General features: G+C 27.4%; 1 protein-coding gene across 2 annotated transcripts in view; it reads left to right on the top strand.

Moving 5' to 3' along the window:
• Nucleotides 1–20,731, top strand: part of LOC107438670 (teneurin-m) — a 468,170-nt gene that overhangs the window by 365,093 nt on the left and 82,346 nt on the right. The window contains exons 18-19 of one of the 2 annotated variants that reach the window (XM_071179700.1): nucleotides 14,499–14,706; nucleotides 20,366–20,392. In XM_071179700.1, coding sequence (XP_071035801.1) covers nucleotides 14,499–14,706; nucleotides 20,366–20,392 — 235 coding nt within the window. The remainder of the gene's footprint in view (nucleotides 1–14,498; nucleotides 14,707–20,365; nucleotides 20,393–20,731) is intronic. The other variant, XM_043039103.2, reaches the window with a different exon arrangement.

Below are 20,731 nucleotides of genomic sequence, written 5' to 3'. Positions count from 1 at the left end.
GAAATATAAATTAAAGTTATCTAAATTGAAAACATTGTTTTTCTTGATAATGAAACTACTATTCTAAGAGATAAGTTTATTTAGTTAAAACCACAAAATTTCCGAATAATTTTTTTTTTGCAATAAAAATGCACAGATACACTGTAAGAAAATTCTAAAACAATTTGCTGTTTAAAGTACCTGTTAATAGTATGGTTTAAAGAACCTGTGAGTACACCATCCATGAAATCTATTTTATCGTAAAATTGATTTTTTTTCCGTAAAATATTGTACAGTAATTCTTACAACAATACTTATTTAATTAAAATGATTCAGTGAGTTTACGTTAAATATTCCTGTAAAAATTACGGTACAGTAGATTTTTTTTTGTATTTCTTGGTACCTTCTTCTAACAAGCTCTTCAATTGTAGGCTTAGACAAGGTTACTAAATAATCGATGTAAGTAATTTATGAAGCAGAAGCCATTAACAATTTTTATGTAACTGAATATAATATTTTTGACTAGTACTATATTTCTATAGTTCGTATATTTACAACAATTACTTTATTTCAACATTATATTTACAACAATTAGAATGATTCAGTGAGTTTACGGCAATTCTTCCAGTAAAAATTACGGTACAATAGATTTTTTTGTACTTCTTGGTACCTTCTTCTAGCAAACTGTTAAATTGTAGGCTTAGACAAAGCTACGAAAAAATCGATGTAAGTAATTTATGAAACAGAAGCCATTAGCAATTTTTATGTAACTGATAATAATATTTTTGACTAGTACTATATTTCTATAGTTCGTATATTTACAACAATTACTTTATTTTATTTTTTTTTCTTAGTTTTTTTGTATTTTAATATTGTATTAATTCTGTATAGCAATTTTTGCATAATCACGAAATCACGTGATTAAAAATGCAAAGAGTAAACGTTGTGTGTCTCTGGAGGGATTCAGTTCAGATATTTTCTCTCGGTGATGATGGAGTGTTTCAAAAATAGTTTTGAAATGTGATAAATTAAATGGTTGAATATATGATCAAATCTTTTGTTTCTTTTTCTCAATAAAGAGAATAATCAATAAATGCTTTTATTTCTAAAATAAAGTAATCGTGTTTGCAATAATTACCGTTTATTTTTGATTTTCATCATTTGTATGTTTTTGTCATTTATTTTTGAATTGTATCATTGCAGTAATTTTCGCAATTGTTTTTTTTTACCTAACTAAATTTTAAAAGTGCATCGCATAAGCGCGATGTCTTTAGAGGTTTATATTTTAGAAATTTATCTTAAAATTTATAGATAAAAAAAGTATTATATATGTGGATATATATAATATTTGAATATTCGAGCAAATATTAATCTTAATTGTAGAGTAAAGAGTAGAGAACATAACATTTTCATTTTCTAAATTAAAGATTTTTGTTTTCTGAACTATGAACACAAGTGTACGCGTTTTTTCTTCATTGGAGCATAAATTTGCAAATATAATGCATGGTAGCAAATATTATACGTATGTACTGTAAAATTATAGTTAAGTATTTCTTACTCATAAATAATGAAGTTGTCGTTTCTAATGGCACTTGGAAAATTCAAGCTCCATTGACTTTTTGGGAATTAAGTCGGGAAAGTGCGCCTTTCGTTTTGACAAGATAGCACTGCCAGGGTGCATTCAGAATCTCACGGATAGATGGCAGCAATGCTTAATTTCGAGGCCCCTTCCTCAATTTAGACATAAATCTGAAGAGGAAGGACATTTTTTCTAGATATCGGTCCCTGTGTGTTCCAGCGACCGGTCAGAAAGCTTTTAATTCCACAGATTATTATGAGCACGTATATCGCATATACTCAGTTGACCTTAGTGGAGTCCAGGATTGAGCCCGGTCCTCTCCGAGCCTGAGTCCGATTCTCTAACTGCTTAGCTATCCCGGCCCTTATTAAAAATGAAATTATTTTTAACTACACTTAAGTTATGCAAATTGAAAACAATTTCTTACTTGATTATAAAACTATTTTCTTGACTTAAAAGTTTATTTAAATTGACTTGTAAAAATAATTTGACTAATGAAGAGTGCAATAAATTTTTGTTTTAAAAATAATTACTAAGGTTTATAAAATAAGTAAACAATATTTTAATGTAGTCAGAAACGGTTACATCTAATAGTTCCTTATGATTGATGAAATATTGATTTGAAATGACCTTATTCTGATAAAAATTCCTACTTTTTCTTCCAATAAAATCCTTCTTTTATTATTCATAAAAAGATTTTCCACGCCTTTCATGATTCGAGATTCAAATTTCACACTTCAATACCTTTTCTTCCATTTGCTTTATGAGAGAGTTGAGACGAATAATTTTTTCACCTCTTATCTGTTGATTCGATGCCTTTCGATTTTAGAGAGCCAACTATGTTCCCCACAAAATTGGGACAGAAGATCTTTTATTTCGATCTAATTAGCATCAGCTAATTTACATGTACAAATTAAATTATTCTCTAGTTCTTTTCCATAGACCTTCTACCCCGATGGAATGAACTTGTCACTTCGGCAAGGAACGCAAGTGACAAGTTAATAGCCCTCCTTAATTTTGTTTTGTTCCCTTCGAATATATTAGAACACGGTAATTACGAATCCCACCACACCGTAACCCCTCATACCCTCCATTTATCGTTTCCTTTTGCTGTGCTCGTCTACCCAAATTGTCTTTTGATTGTGTTTCTGTAATTGAAGGAGCGTTGCCGTCGCTTCTGTCGCTGTTGTTGGGCTGGCTTTTGTTATGAAAGTGACGTATTTGCCGTCAACAACGATAATGGAATTTCTTGGAGATTTTCATGCTACAGCTTTGTTGCGCCTGCAAATAGAGCTCTCCTGCTGGGTGAGATACCTGCCAATGTTTACCCTTAATTACATCGAAATCATATAAGAGATTGTTTGATGGGAGTGTTGTGTTGCGAACCCGATTAGTCAATGTCAAAATTAATGACTACGTATGAAATTTGATACTTTGAGTTTAGCAGAGAAAATCTGTTATATGTGTTAGAAAAATTTTGCAATATCTTTTGTTTCAGCTAGATAACTCTAATAACATTTACTAGTACAATATATATCTCTTTTTTTTCTTATCTTAAAATTTCGCACGAATTTTAAACCAACAACTTAGACAACGGTTTCTAATTTACTAGGGCCCTCACCCCTGCCCACTTAGTTGGCTCTTTTGTATTTTGTCTAAATTTTTGTGTATTGTGTCATGACCATATATGGCAGTACTTTTACTTTCGTTTCTTGTACCGCCGATACAAGTAAAAAGTACGTATCTCTTGTACTTCGTTACTTTTTAAATTTAGTACTTCTACTTGTACTTTCGTTACTTTTTTAGGGAAAAAGTACAAGTATTTGTAGCGGAAATATTGAATGAAATCGTTACATTTTTCTAAAACTTGGTAAGCTTTCTAAAGAAAAAAAGAAAAAAAAAATTAATGTTTCTTTATTATGCTTTATTATGTCTTATGTTTCTTTAATTTATAAAATTAATGTGCAATATATATGCATTCACAGCTAACTTCGTGTTTAAATACCTTCTGTTTCAACTTATACTGCACATTCAATTATTTTCAAAGATCTCAAAGCTATCTGTAACCCCGTGTTTGCTTTGTTTATGTTTGTGCATTTAAAACGTGTTTCTAAACAGTAAATCAATTTTAAATCAATGGTAATTTAAATAAATAAAAATAATAAACTAAAAATTAAAGTCAATAGATAAAATTTCTTTTTCGTGCAAATCCATAAAAAGTTTGATATTAAAATTATATTTGATTTTAAAATTATATTATACGATTATATTATAAAATTATATTATAATATTCTTCCGAATTTAAAAATAAATTAATATCCATAACTTTCAAAATTAAAAATAATTAAATAAATAACAACAATTTTGCAAAAACATTAAAGAACATAAGAATATTATTCAATAAAATTTTAGGTTACTTTGAATTTTCGATTTCCTAGAATCATCTCTCTTTTTCGTTACTTTTTTTGTTTAGTACTTGTACTTTTACTTGTACTTTTTACTCGTTACTTCTTAAAATAAGAACTTTTTACTTTTTACTCGGTACTTATTTTAAAAATACTTGTACTTTTACTCGTTACTTTTTAAAATCAACGTTGCCATATATGGTCATGACTTATGAATAAGCAACATATGCATGTTATGAAACGGTTTACAAACATTTTATTTCTTGTATATATATTGAAGTTTCATTTATATATATCTCAACCAGAGGGAAATTACATTTAAGACAAATGTTTCTTAGAATTCCCACTATAATAAATGTCACATTTTATTATATTTAACAGTTTTAAGTCATTCATATAACAAAATTTCTTAAAATGTATCTTTATATGTAGAAAAAAGTAACAAAATAGTGAAAAACAGAGTATTAAAATTTAAGCTTCATAAAAGAGAATAATATTTTTGAAAATTATCAGTTGAAAAAATGCATTTCTGTGTCTTGTTAAATGTTAGGCATCGTTAAAAACTAAAATATGGCTCTAAATTTCTGAGGAAACCAACAAAATAAATTAAAACAAAATCATAGAAAAATTTTCTTGTTTATATAAACGGTTTGCTTTCAAACTTTTATTCCTGCCTAACTTAAAGCTTTGTTTGTGACAATATTTCATTTTCCAAGCAAAAAATATCGAAATTAAAAAGCATTTAATTTTAAAGGCATATTAGCTGTTTTCTTTTGCTGCAGTCTTTCTATCTAATTAGCCGTAAAGTTTACTGTAAAGAACAATACTGTTACAGTTTACTGTAAAGAATTATTGTTACCTTTGTGGTTCTGAAACCATTTCTAACTAGTATGGTCAAAAAGCCATGAATACAAAACTATACGGTTTTTTAACCATTTAGCAACTATCACGGTTTCAAAACTGTAAAAAAGAAATTTAACTAGACATTGTAGCTAGTCTTTTTGTTAGTTACTAACTATTGAAATTACGTTGTATTTGAGTTGTGTTTTATCATAAGAAGCGTGTAATTTATCAGGTTGTTTCACCTATAGTTAAAGAAGGGAAATGCTGGACTTTTTAATGTGAAGCAAATTTATGGTGCTGCAATCTATGCGTTAAAGAGAGTATTGCATTCTAATAATAGTCCAGGATCACAATTTGGGGAGCGTAGGTCACCGGAAACTGTTCACGTGATGAAGGGAATGGAGGAAAGATTGTAGTGTCAAAGCTGGGACCAGAACCCTCGTTTTGTCAGTCACGAGATTGACAAATTAGCCCTCTCGGCTTAAGTACCAAACTGCAAGTAGCTTCATTAGGTGGGATTAGTTGGTGCGAAAAAATTATCGTTGCTTAATTGCTGTAAAAGCTGTTAATAAACGGTTTTTCACGCAGCTAACAGTTTGAATGGCATCTTGTTTGTAGCTTATTTGACTGTTTTGTTTGAATATGGTAAAATAGCAGTTAAATAAAAAAATATTTAACCATTTTATCGAGAAATTTCTAACAGTACACCTTTTACAGAAAATTTCCGGTTGTATTTTTTCCAGGGTATGTTCTTCTAATTCAAGAAAACAATAGTGTGTTGTGTTAATGGTTGCAATAAATTTGCCCTGTTGTGACAAACACACTTTTCTTTTTACGATTTCTTACAAAAAATTACAAATGCAAAACATTTGTTCAATTTACTCACACCTAAAATAACGTAATACCTTATCAAAACAAAACGGTAAGTTACATATATAACGTGTTAAGAATCTTCTAGAATTAATGGTACAATCTTCGCTAATATCCTTCTACTTAAATTTATATCAATGACTAATATTTTCAAAAATGACAGTATTCGAGATATAAAGCATAATAAAGATTCATTATATTCCAAGGACGCACAGAATGATTTCTTGGATTTTCGCGAATCAATAGCTGTAAGTGATGGCTCACTTCTCCTACGTGCCCTTAAGTACAGAGTGATAAATACATTGATTAAATGAAGGCGATTTAATTGAGCACATTCTTTCAGAACACTGAGATTTTAAAGAGATTTATGATCAGTCGATCCTTAGTATTTTGAATATTAACTCTATCTTAATTGGTGTCGACTTCTAGAAGATGCCATTATTCATTTTGTTTTAAAACAGCTACAATTCAAAGATGTTTCAATATTAGATTACTTTCAACGCTAAGATATATTTGGTGTAGCTATTTTGGAAGAAACTTCGGGCAAATTATTGATTTTTGTAATGGGTTTCGTTTGATTGTGTACATGCGATAAAATACTTGAGCTTCAGCAGCGTTATTGGAATTTAATATCATAAAAAGGCTTTAATTTTTTGAGTTTTTTGCATGTTAAAAAGTTGTTGAATAAGTTTGATATTTAATTCTCTTTGTATGTCGAAAAATGCTTAAAATCAATATTTATGAAAGCTTTCTTTCTAGAATTTACAACCTATCAAGCTTAAAAAGAAATACAGAACTTGAAAATGTATAAGACCTATGTTTTTTTATTTAAAATACAATTAATATTGGAGGTTATTCAATTGAAAATTTAAATAAAATTTCAAAAACCAAAAACTTTTTTGATCGTGATCAAAAGTGAATTTTTTTAAATAAAATACATGACACTGGAAAATATTTCGGATCAAATTACGGTAAAAAAATAGTTGAAATCCCGGCTATAGCATCTGTAAAATCCATTTTTATCATAAAATTTTATAAAGTAATTTTTACACTAATAATATTTCAATAATGATTCTAAAAAAATATTACTGTCAAAATTATGGCATATCAGAATTTTTTTCTGTTCCTTAAAATTTACGACAAAACTAAGTTTTATGATAAAATGTATCGGAAACCTGAGCGCCGATAGTTTTTACCTTAATTTGGTCTGAAATTTTTACCGTATACTAATTGAGCTCATATTATGTTTATGAAGAAAAGCAATATTCGATTATTATTATTATGTCATTCATATTATATCGAGTAACTATTTTAGAGTCTTTACTTAAGAGTAACATATTTCAAATCAAAAATAAGAAAATATAAGTACCTGTTCCTCTCGAAATCATCAAATTTAAATATTATGTTAAAAAAAAAAGGAAATTCTTATTTGGAAAGATAAATAAAACATTTTCATACTTTAAAGAATGGAAACTGGAAATCCGCAATAATTTTTTGATCCTTGTTGAGAAAATATTCTTTAAAATTCTTGTCATGTCCTGGAAAATTCTAGTCAATTAGCTGAAACTGCTATATTTAATTGTTTACTGAGATGTATTTTGCCGAAAGCACTATGCTTAATGAGAAACATTGAGCACGAAATTTATTTGGAAAGGCAAAACAAAATGTAAAAAGTATCAGTCTCTTGCCATAGCCAGGTATTCAACCCGGGCTGAATAAGTAGATCATCTGCTGAAAACAATTCACTGGAATATTTTATCATTTTTTTAACGTGTTTTTAGTTTTAGTATTAAAATAAGCTAATATTCCATGTGCTGAAAAAAATATATTCCAACAAAATGTATAAATTAGCACAATCAAGTATTAACAAGGAGGAAAAAAAATCTGGTAAAATTACCGTACTGTATAATCATATTTCGGTTTCTAAAAAAAAAAAACGAATTTTTGGCTAATAAAACATATGGTATTTAATCAATTCATTTATTACATTTTTCCGTTAGTATGCTAACATATATATATAATTAATAACAACAATNGTTTTATATATATATATATGTGTGTGTGTGTATATATATATATATGTGTTACATTGACTTTCAAGCTACCTATCACATTATAAATCTTAATTATCTCTGTATAATAACGCGAGTGTAGTAATATATATTTTTAAATCTATTTTTTAAACTTAACTAAAAGTTTAAAAATCTTAAAAAACTGCTCTTTTCAACATAAGAGAAACAATTTACATTTTTAACTAAAAGAATCGAGTAATAAACAGTAAAAATCACATAAATTACTTAAAATAACAATTCCATATAGTAGTTACCGAGTTGTCAGTAAACTCGTTGTAGTTATATCCTAATTCATTATCGGTATTATACACACTGTTATGTAGTTATACTGACTCTTTATGGATATTATACACACTGTTATCTATTTACACTGACTCATTTTGAATCAATAACTTAATGGATTAAAGAAAACTCTAAAGAGAGATGTTGAATTTTTGCAAATTTATTTTCATGTTTAAGATACTTTTAGAAGCTGCATATTTTTATGAAATCTATACAAATCGAGTACAAGGAAGCAATAAAATAATATCGTGATCTCAGCTATTTCAAAAAACCTTCTAATTCCAATGCTGGTACATTCATTGGATACGCATGAATGCTCAAAAGTTCCAGTGCTTAATGAAACAATGTTCTTTCCTATCTACAATTGCATCAACTTTATTTCGTGACATCTAATGTAAAATTAAAGCTAACTTCTCCTGAAATTACAACCAATCATATGATTTTATTCTGTCTTAATTTGGCGTTTCCTTAAAACCAGTCTTATTCAGACATTCTGTGTGTCGTGATCTTAAGACTTTACTGATCTTAATTACTTAATTGGCTCCTTGAAAAGGTACAAGATTGCTGAAAGTCCGGAATAAAATTCGTTTCTGACATCCAATTTTATGACGTAGGGCGTGGTTATACCAAAGTTTAGAGAAGGGAATATGTACAAATTAATTTGAAATAAAAGTTTCAATTAAACATCGTTTAACTTTAAGAATTCATTTTCCTGTCTCTCAGCAATTAATTCCATCATTAATGGAACTATTTGCACTCATCAAATGGCAAATAAATTTGTTATGAATTGTTTAAAACTGAAGAACTTTATAGTCAACTTATTGTGAAACACAACAGTTAAAATTTTGGGGGGAAATGTCTAGCAGTATTTTGTATGATTATTTAACGTTATTTAGTAAATAAGCTATCAAATTATACTTCAATTCTATCTTTAATTATCAACTTGCTTATTTTCCAGGCTGTAAATCCTTCCAAATAAAAATAAAAATAGTTAATTGCTTAGCCATTCGGAAAAATTCTAATTAAAATAAGGTAATGCAATTTTTTATTGAATAGGAAACTTTAATTTTCTTAGTTTTGTATTTCTAAGAATGAAGTCATTACGTTTTTAATACATTCAGAATATAAGCGTAATATTTTGAAACATTTAATTATATTTCCATTTTGAAATAAAAGATAATGCACAACATAGCAATTTTTAAGTTTTCTTAGTTTTAATTAATTGATAATTTCAATTTTTTAAATGATCCAAGTTAGTTTAAAAATTCTAAGAAAGAAATATCTATTTATGTCAAAACAATTTATTTTGTTAATTATCTTAATCAAATAGGAAAAAACCGTTCCTAAGGCATTTAAATAATTTAAAATAAAAAACTCTCCAATGATTAATGATTTTTAAGACCTTAGCTATAGCTATCCTATATTTAAATTTTTTTTAAAACTTATTATCGACTTTCTTATGTGTTTTACTTTCTGACATTGATTACATTTTAATATTTAGGTGGAAAATCATTCAATCATTCAATAGAAAAATAATAAAGGTTTCTATTTAATTAACTGTAAGAATTAACAAAAAAGTGAATTATGTAAAAAAAAAAAACTTTTTGTACATTTCAACTATATGTAAACTAGTTCGCTTGAAGGATTGATGTTTGTGTTATAATCAAGCTGACATTTTAAGTTTCCAATTTTGAAAAACTATCAAAGCTATTTCCTTGAATGTTCAGGAGATGGATGGGAAAGATGCGTATCATGCTCACTTATGGATGAACAATAGATGAATAAGTGGGCAAGACACACATCTTATGATTCTACATTATTTAGTTTGATTGCGTAGCTCTTTGAACGAATGAAATGTAATATATAAAATTATATCACATGTAAAATTAGAAACTATATAATTTTTTACTAAACTGCTGCAATAAAAAGGGAGCATAAATAAACTTTTAAGGTAATCCGAAACTGAATAAAAAAATCTTTATTAATGCACTTTTATTATTAATGCACCAGAACCCGCACTGAGACATAATACTCAAATTCATCCACTTGAAGACTAATGAATTGTCTCTTTCGAAAATATTTAATGTTTTTAAAATTTCATTATTTTATGCATAATTGGTCATTTTGTTATTTAATAGCAATTTTTTGATTTTCTTATACCATTGTCAGGTCATATGAAAATTCTGTATATCAGTTTTAATGATTTATCATATTAATCACAGAAAAAAAGATAGTTTTTTAATTTTTTTTGTATTACTGTAGAGTCAAATAAGCATCTGTCTTAAAACTTTTTTTAACATTAAATTACAATGGGTTAATTTATTTAAAGCTACTTAAGTATATGATTTAAATGAAAAATGCATATTTGGGAAATTAGCATTTAGGTTTCTTCGATCATGGACAAATTTTGATTTACTTGTGGGAAAATTGCTGAATGTTATGGCAATGACTTTTTGAATTAAAAAAAATAATAATAATTTTGGTTAATGAAGTTAAAATATAAGGTATTTAAACACATAATTTAGTGATTTTTCAGTTCATATGGCAACAGTTTACTGAAGGTTTTATTACAAAAGCAATATATTTTATTATCACATATTTAGAAAAAAAATGCAAAATTTAAAAGTAAATTTTACCAAATAAATAGTTTTAATGTCATGCTCTAAAGAATCATGAAAATTTACCCAATTTTACTACATTTACCAAATTTTATTGCAAATTACAAAATCATATTTAATCGTTAATTTCACAGAATTCATTACCAAAGCGCTTCCAAAAATTTAGAGAGCATTTTTGATGTTACCGTAGAGTTAGAAACACGATTAATTCGATAACACGATTAAAATCGTATTCTGGTAATTTTCACCAGGCTTTTAGTTCAGTGTCTAATTATGATAGTGATAATCTAACAAAATTTGAAAAGCACTGGTATTTATGCAATATAAGTCTGTATATTAAGCTAGATCTACCTACAAGATTTATTTTGCTTCCCGATGTATTTATTAATCACTTTTTTATGAAATAATTTATTTAGTACCACTGGTCATTCTCAGAAACTACAATCTCATGAATACGAAATTATACCCTTAAATGAGGTATTATATACCACTTGCAAGCGATTATCAGAATCTCTGCACCAAAATGAAGCCCACAATCCGAACTCCTCCCCCGTGGGAGTCCGAAACATGTACGTTACCCTGCCTAGTATTATACACTAACCCGCACTGAGACCTTGTGCTCACGTTCGTTGCCTTGATGAATAATGGATTGTGCTACGACAGTAACTAAGTCAAGAGCGCGGCTACTGAAAACGCGGAAACATTTGCATGATATACGCGAGCTGTATATCTATCGAGTAAGGCAATTCTGGGGACGTAGAGAAATTGAAATGTTAAGAAATACATATGGCTTATACCTCTATATTGGAAATTTGATGCTAAGTTGTGATCCAAGATTTTCAGCTCTGCATTGCCGATGGAACAGACATGATGTTTTTTTTTAAGCAATACTTTTTTCACATAAAAAACAAGTCATTTTGGCAGCATAACGTTACATAAACTGTCAAATGGTTTTGAGTTCTTATAAAACTAAGTATTTTATTTAAAAATTTAATCTGTAAAATGATACACAGGAAATTTACCATTTACATTATATTTTATGTCTTGACGTTAAAAAACATAACGTTTCGAATATAAAAAAAGAAAAAAATACTTAATTTTGATAATAAAATCAAAAAACTAAAATGTATGGCGTTTGAACCATTCATTTAGCAGTTTTTCCGTTTATATGCTAGCTAGAATAATGGTTTTATAAATTATAGCTCTTGACATAAAAACATACATTTAGCAGCAAACACAAAACTGAAAAGTAAAATTTTACCAAATAAATGGTTTTTATGCCTTGATCTAAAATATCACGATACGATTAAAGAAACAGTATTCAGAACTGCCTCTCCTTTTACCATTTATTTGGTTAATTAAACCTTTCGATGTCTGTGCTTCTTACTAAATCAAATGGTACTACTCTGTTTACACTTCTATGGTGTATTTAAAACAGCAATTTATTTGAGAGGTTGATAGGAGTTATAAGTCTGTTAATTATTTCTTTTTTCTTATATCTTACTAAATTAACACAAAGGATAAAAGGAAATGAATGATGGTTCAAAATTTTAAGATCCTAAACTCAAATATATCAAGCTATTATGTCTAATTAATCTATCATTTACATCCAACTTATTTATTTACTCTTATTTATTTAATATATCTTATATATTTATTTGGTCAATTTTATTCATTTATTCACGTACATAAGTGGATTTCTTTGTTAATATAAGGAATGCCTTAAAAACTCTTTTCAATTTGCAAAACAGCTAGCTCAAATTTGAGAAGACAGCCGAAGTATACTTTCAGTGTTATAGCCAATTTCGGTACAACTTTATCTACGAAGTTAACAGAGCAGCAATACCACATGGCAAGAAAGTCCTCTGGAATTTATTACAAATAAAATAACATTACCTTTTTGGAGCAGTGGGGTATTATCCTTCCTATTACCGCACATCTGGTAAAAGATACGAAATTTAAAATTTAATTTAACTGAATATTTTTTTTGTTCCATGCTTTGAAAGTATCTTGATGAAATTACTAAATTTTATTGCAACTACAAACTTCTATGACTTAGTGTTAAACCATATTGAAAAATTAATTTTACGAAAACTATTACCAAACACTTTGGTAAAAAGTACTGAGTTTTTTGGTGTTCCCATAGCCCCAGAAACATAGTAAATTTTACCATAATCTGATTATGATGATATTTTTTTCCACATGTTCGAGGAAAACATACACAAAAAATAAAATAAAATTTATAAATGAGGACGATTAGGAGGGATAAATAAGAGGAATGTATTAATGAAAAAATAATTTTAAATCCAGTTGTTAATATTCAATTTATAAATCAGAGTTCATGTATAGAACTGAATCTTGATTAAAAATGAGGTTGTTCTATTATTAAATAATTGCTGATATTTATAAAATTCAGACAGTAAGATAAAGAAATAATCTTACATAAGTACTAAATATGGAGAGAAGATTAGCATTAATAAATTTACGTGAACAAAGTAATTTTTAAGTTTCTAACATTTATAATTATAAACAGGCGCTACTCCCTTAAAATATTTAAAGACTAGAAAAACAAGTGTATAGAAACATTTAAAATTATATATTATTCCACAAAGGAAAAGTTGTTTTAAAATGGCTTATCAATTAAATATCTTCGATCTCAGGTTTTTAATAATAAAAATTTTACTATTTTTCACTTAAATAAAAGCTTAATATTTATTATCAAGTTGTTATAAAAATGGCCTTCAGAAATGTTATATATGTTAATTTTTGTTTTGTTTCATTTATATTGTTTCACTACAACGATAAATTTTTATTAAAATTATAAGCACTCTCTGTACTTTATGGAATTCTTAAATTATTTTGAAAAACATGTTACATGTTTACATGTTATTCACTTTAGTGGAACACAAAACAGTAATTTTTGCCACGAATGAAACTCAAACAATTCTATACGGACAGCCTCGTTTGCTTGCCATATAAAGTCATATCTGTAATAAAACTTTCCGGTTTCATTTAAAAATAAAAATTTTTAAAAAAATGAAGAAAGAATTGATTTCCTCTGCTAATACAACTTTAAACTGAATAATGTTTAAGAAAACAATAAGTTTTATCGATAAAAAACAATTCATGTTAAATAATTTCCAGTAATTTCTTTAAAAATCTCCATTTTACCGTAACGAGACAAAATTGTGATAAATGAAACCATATAATACTTACATCTACCATGTTGCCTTTACAAAACTACAAAAGGTCAATAAAAAATTCCTAATCAAGTTGCGATTAAAAGTACCAGCACTCACCACAAAATTTATATTTGCCATTTAATCCATTTTATCTATTAATTTGTGTAATACGAAACAAAAAATGTGATATATCATAATATTTCCAGTAATAATTACCGTAAAATCACTGAATCACTTGAATTAAATAAATAGTACTATAATAATTACCGTATGATATTTTACTGTGGAAAGGGATTTTACGGATGATTCACCCACTGTGTACTGTAATTTGACCCGAAATTTTTTACAAATGCCTTCCAATAGTTAGTATTCTAAAAGACAATAACAGGAAAGCTACATAAATTAATCTCTTAACCTTCAGTTATTTTATTCTCTAATAAAATTTACATTTATCCAACATCAACTTTTCCTGCTTAAAACACTTCTACTTCAGTATATATTTACATCAATCATTTTCTTTTTAAAAAAAATCTATGGTTTTTAGATAAATAAAACAAATTTTACATTGCATTCATATTAACCAAATTTTGAATTTTTAACAGCTTATTAAGCATGCTAAGAAAAACTGCTGATACGTCACATTAAAAAGGCATTACTCTTTTTTTCAGACGGGTTAGTGGATTGCGCTGACAGTGAGTGTTGCATCAGGGATGTATGTAAAGACAGTCTAATGTGCCTTTCAGCTCCAGATCCTCTGGATATTTTGCTTCGAAAGCAGCCACCAGCTGTTACTGCTACATTTTATCAGAAAATGAAATTTTTAATAGAAGAAGACAGTGTGCAAAGCTATGCTCACAGAGATGAATATTCAGAGAGGTGAGATGTTCTCGATTCAGAGTGTGCAGATTTAATTATTTATGTGTTTTGTATTTCAAAGATGAATAAAATGCCGTAGTTAATAATAGTTCCCTAGCATGACAATTATAGTTTTAGAGAATTTTAATATTTTATAACAATTTTTAAATCAAGCATTTTTTTAATTTTTCTTAATATCATCTTACAACACTCCAGTATTTTTTTAATATAAAATTTAAAATTCCTCTAATTATAATTTTATTTTGAAATGCACATAAATTCTTTTAAAAATGCATAGAATACGATCGAAGAAGTCGCTTAAATAGGAAATACTTAATAACTGAACTGTCTTTGTAACACAACTTTTTTGATTTTCTGTTGTTTTTCTTTAGAAAAAAAATTTCTTCTTTCAAAAATACAATTATTTGATGAAAATATTATTACGTAATCCTTATCAAATAACGTATGAAGGGAAAATTATTTTTAAGCTCAGAAGATAAGTTTTATCTGTTAGTTAAAATGAACAATTATCATCATGATTAATCGTTAGGTTAAATCATTGAGTTCACTTACAACTATATTACTTTAAAGTACACCTTAAAGTATATTTTAAAATAAAATAAGCTAAAAACCTACATATTTAAAAAGCAATTTAAATTAAAACTATGCATATTTAAAAAAATTTACTCTTTTAAAAATGAACCTCAAATAAAAATGCTGGTAATCATTAGGTTTATTCATTGAATTTTATTTTTTTTTAAAAAATTCACATAAATCTTTTCGAAATACTAAATTTCTTAGATGTCTCTGAAACAGGACAATAGAAATCTTTCATAATTTAGCTTCTTTCAAAGCATTAATGTTTTGGACTTTTATTAAAGTTCTTTTTGAAGTTAAAAACTTTCCTGAAAGCCCAGAAAGTAAGTTTAATCTGTAAGTTAAAAGGAACATTTATCATGCTGATTAATTGTTAGGTTAAGGTTAAAAATGATGCTCACAGATTTAAGATTCAATGTTTAAAATCGTATGCATAAACCAAGTTCATGATGCAAAATTATAAAATTTCATATTTTTTGACATGACGCATATATCCATTTAAAATTATGTTGTATTTGCGAGCGTCATATTTGAAGTAAGAACAGATTGCGCATCTTATCCGCTTATCCTGTCAAACGTCAGTTCAAGGTCGGCAACATTCATCTAGTCTCTCACCATCCCGCCGTTACGTGTCACGTCTCTGCCAGTGTTGTTTTCATAGTTATACTGCTTTTTTTGTCACCATGTCAATCAGTTTCAGTCACCAGTGTCAATCACCATGTTTGTTTGTCACTATGTCAATCATGAAGTGCGTTCAGTTATTCGGTACAGTTGTGCGTTCAGTTTGTACAGCTGAAATTCACCAGCAGCTAGTTAAAGTTTATGGTTGCGGTGTAATGACTGATGGAAATGTGCGCAAATGATGTTGGCGTTTTAATGTTTATGTTAAAGAACAAATGTTCATGATAAAGAACGGTCTGGACAACCTATTGTCATGAATGGAAAGTACTGGATCATCCACCGTTCAACCCTGACTTAGCATCATCAGATTTTCATCTGTTATCGAAACTTGAACTTCTTGGTGAAAAGTGCTCGGAAAATGATGGCATGTTGAAAGAAACTCTTACTAAGTTGTTTAAAGGTACGGTGACTTAGTTTTTCGATGATGAAATTTAAAAATTTGGTACCACAACTTGACAACTGCTTCAATGTAAATGGTGACTATGATAAAAAATGAATAAATCGTCATATTTTAGTTTGTGATACAATTATTACATTCTTAAATAAAGTTTCTCTTACTTCACGCGGTTCTTACTTAAAAATGACTCTTGTATTTTATTCGTATCATTTATGTTTGGCATTAATTTACAATAATTTAGTTCATTAATTTTTATGCTTTTGCTTAAGCATTTATTTTTAAATACATACGGTTATTTAAAAAAATTAGTTCATTTCAGAGTACTGGCTGTAAAAACTTTAGTTCCTCTATTTATTTATTTATTTATTTTTTTTTTTAGTAAAATTTTCCTTAAACAAACCTAGAGAAGTTAATTATGAGATTAAAACAAACAAGTACAGAATACAATTAAAGCTTTAGAAACGTTAAACTCTTAGTAAACTTAGATTTAAATAGTAATGTTTCACATCACACAATCCTTGCCACTTTGTCTTATGTTATTCACCTGAAATATATGGCACTGTTTAATAATTGTGACCTTTCACAGAATATACTCTTGTAAACAACATTGCATTCCTAAATTTATGGCCTTGCTTTAAGTAATGATGTGGTAGAATTGTAAGGAAAGAGAATGCACTAAAATAAAGTTAAATATGAATCATTATGCTTCTAGAATTTGAACGTTGGAATGGAAATATTTCGCTGAAGACTTGACAATTTTTCATCTCTGTCCTCAGTAGTCACGTGAAAATTAATTTTGATCAACGTGTACTGTAAAATCTGGGGAAGAACTTTGGTTAATTTAGAGACCTTGTGTAATAATGAGTCATCTTCTATCTTCGTTGAAATTATGATGCTTTGCCACTAAGAGTTAACATAGAAAATTACCTTTGAAATAGTTATGAGTCTTAGCAGCAATAAAGCTTTTGATCTGAATGTAATGGTAGTTTCAAAAAACTTTAATTTCAGGACTAAAGATTTTATTTCACTTTATGTGTGTTGCTTGAAAAGAAAATTAAAGATATAATTTTATTTTTTAAAATTTTAAACCAAAAAAAGACACTATATTATTCAAATAATACCATTCCTTAGCATTTCTAATGATACATTATACTATAAGCGCATAAATGTTATCCTATTCTATTATTACATGTATATATAATTTAAAATATCAGAAATGAAATATTTTGTAAAAGTAAAACGAAAAAGGACAAAAACTAAAGAAATGCGTTTTCCACATTTCGGAAATTGAAATAAAAATTGAATTTTTCGAAAGGACTAAAGATTCATGAATATACAATTTTATTATGCTTTTTAAAAACTTGAATTACCAGATGCTTGATTTTTTCTCTCATAATATTAGTTTTATGAATAAATTAAGGCAAACAAAACATAATTTTGTATACCAATAAATCTTTACAATTTTCATATTTTAACAAAATTCCAGCAGAAAACAAAAGAGATTCTACCATTGTTATTTTTAATTTCTAACTTGTATATGTGTTATATGTGTGTGTCCGTTTTATGTGTTGTGTTGTTTTTATATGTTTGTCCTGTGTACAAAAGATCAGTATGGTCTTTTGTTGTCCATTGTCACGTGATCACACGGAGTGTGTCAATGTAATTTAATCCCATTTACTTCAACAAATATTATTATTTGTATGGAATTAAATTATTCGATTTTCGATAATAAATGCAATTTTATCGCAAAATTGAATACTTGGTTTTAAGACAAACAATTAATAATATTTAGGATAGAAATTCGCATACAATTTTTAAATGACAATATTGGACTTTGTGTTAAAATAGCGTGATGCAATCATACAGAACAACAAAAAATTAGTTCAAATGATTTAACTCTAAAAGTGGGTAACATTAGATAGAGTAGACGAAATGACAGAGAAGGTGCTAAGGATAAACACTATCTCAAGCTTGCAAATCACTCGTATTTAGTTTACATCGTTTGTGATATTACCAATTTCATTGCTTAGATAGTTTTAGAGAAATCTTTCCTCACCCTAATTACGCATTGCTGGAGTTTATCGCTGTGCTTATGAAAAGCAATGATTTAGTATTTCGTGCATCAAATTACCTCTAACTCAAAAATTCCTGCCTATAAAATAATAGAAACACGTTTTTTAACATAGCAAAAAACAGAATAAAAATTCTGATAACTATAAAAGAAACTAAAGCTCAATTTGTCGATATTTTGCTGTCAGTTTAGGGTCACGTGGATATACTATCGTATGCCAGTACTAAAATCTGTTTATTATAAAAAAATCCTGCTGTGTACGTATATCGTTTATTTTCGTATGACTTACGCTTCTACTAAAGAATAATCTACGCTACATTATTTTATTGTAATTACGACAGTAAAATAACTAATATTTGAAAACCCTTGTATATTGTATTTTAAACACTATCCCTCAATTAAAAAGTCATTTACTTTGGAAAGACACCAAATTCCCAAGAGGCCAAATTGATCTCAAATGGCGGTTTTAGATAGGTTTAAACTTCGACTTAAAAAGTTAGAACCATATTTATAAAACTTTCTTAACGTTACCATAATAATTTGCAAAAAAAGAACCAAAATTTATAGTTCTTCATGTTTCTTTAAGAAAAATTATTCAAAAACTTTCTTTTTTTAACAAATATTAGAATACGTAAAAAAATTTCTTTATTTATAAAGTGTACGCTAGACAAAGTAATTTTATCTTATTCATCAGTATAAATTTTCTAATGACTCTAAGATGTTAAATACAGCTAGATAGTAAAATTAAAATTTTAACTTTTTACCTAATTTTTCAGTAAACATTGGTTGATGGCCAATTCCTTTTGTATAATTTCCTATTACAAAGTGAAACGTCAAGATTTTTGAATCCCTAAATATACAGTATAAGCTTTCTTTGTTAAATTTTTATTATTTGTAATTTATTAATACCTAGTTCATATTCTGTTTTCATTAATACTAAAGCTACACAAACGTATAATTTAATAAAAGAATAAAGAATTTAAATTTAATCATTATTTAGTTTTGTGATAAAGCCAAACTCTTCGAAATTGAAAATCGTATGCAGCTTCTACGTATTTAGAAGTATTGAAAGCTGCAAATATTCTATCGATTTTGCATTTTTTCCTTTAAAGTAACATTACAAAATTTGTTTTTTTAAAACAAAAAAATACATGAATTGCATTATTAAAACTAAATCTATTGCCTCAAGTAAAATGTGTGTAAGACATTACTTTGATAGGATGCTATTTTAACACTAATTTATGTTATATTACCTCATAGAATAATATTAATCAATTTTCTTTAATTTATAATATCCCGCCGTTGTTTGACCAATTCGTATACTGATCCTGGATTATACCCATCAAAATGCTAATTGAAAATTTACAAGTGCTTAATAAATAATGTGTTCAAGCTCCATTGCGGTTTGGCTAACCATGTGGTTGATGGTTTGCCCTTAAATGAGCCGCAATTGTAAGGAGTTTGTCCAAATATTTGATACAGGAATTTCCTCACCTTATAGTTTAAATTTCAAAAACTAAGAAATTGGACATCCACGTTGCCAGAAGTGCGAGACGAATTATCTGTTCAGTACTATTCATTTAATAATTTTTATGTAAAATATTCTCTAATCTAAAATTTTTTCCGAAATAAAATTCTTATATATATATATGTATATATATATATTATTTAAAATATAACAATCAAATTTCAGACAATGATTTTTGTGAAAGTTTAATGATTCGAACAAATGAATCTTTCAAGAATATTTAATTCAACAGAACTTCAAAATTTTATATAATACATTAAAGTATCAAGATACTTTTCAATCTTAATTTTTAACACTTAATAATTTCATTCAATTATAAAGTTTATTGCTTATATACATGTGTCTCCTTCACTAAGAGGTGCTATTTGCTGATAACATTTTTTACTCATACTTGTTCCCAATGCAGCCAATTCTGGACTGCCTTCGCAAAAAGGTACGTATACAAACTATTGCACTCATTTTTTTATCACGATTCATTGAATCCAAAGATTCTTTTTTGTTTTAAAAATAGTGATTAAACTTTCAAATGCAACGAAAGCATGACCAAAACTTGCATTTATTTATTGAGTAAAACAAAACAAAAACTTTAAAACCAATTAAGAAACGCAAATTTTCCAGAAATTCCCAAGGTTTTAATGCATGTAATATTTTTTAAACATAACTTTAAACCATATTTTAAACTTCTAGTCAACATACATAAATAATTCCTTACTTAAAAATATATTTTCTTAAGAAAAAATTTTAAATTAGTATTTTTCTATAAAGTGTACGC

This window comes from Parasteatoda tepidariorum, chromosome 4 (assembly GCF_043381705.1).
Source record: "Parasteatoda tepidariorum isolate YZ-2023 chromosome 4, CAS_Ptep_4.0, whole genome shotgun sequence".
Lineage (NCBI taxonomy): Eukaryota > Metazoa > Arthropoda > Arachnida > Araneae > Theridiidae > Parasteatoda > Parasteatoda tepidariorum.
Note: the sequence above shows the minus strand (reverse complement) of the source record. Positions and strands in the feature narration are given on the sequence as shown.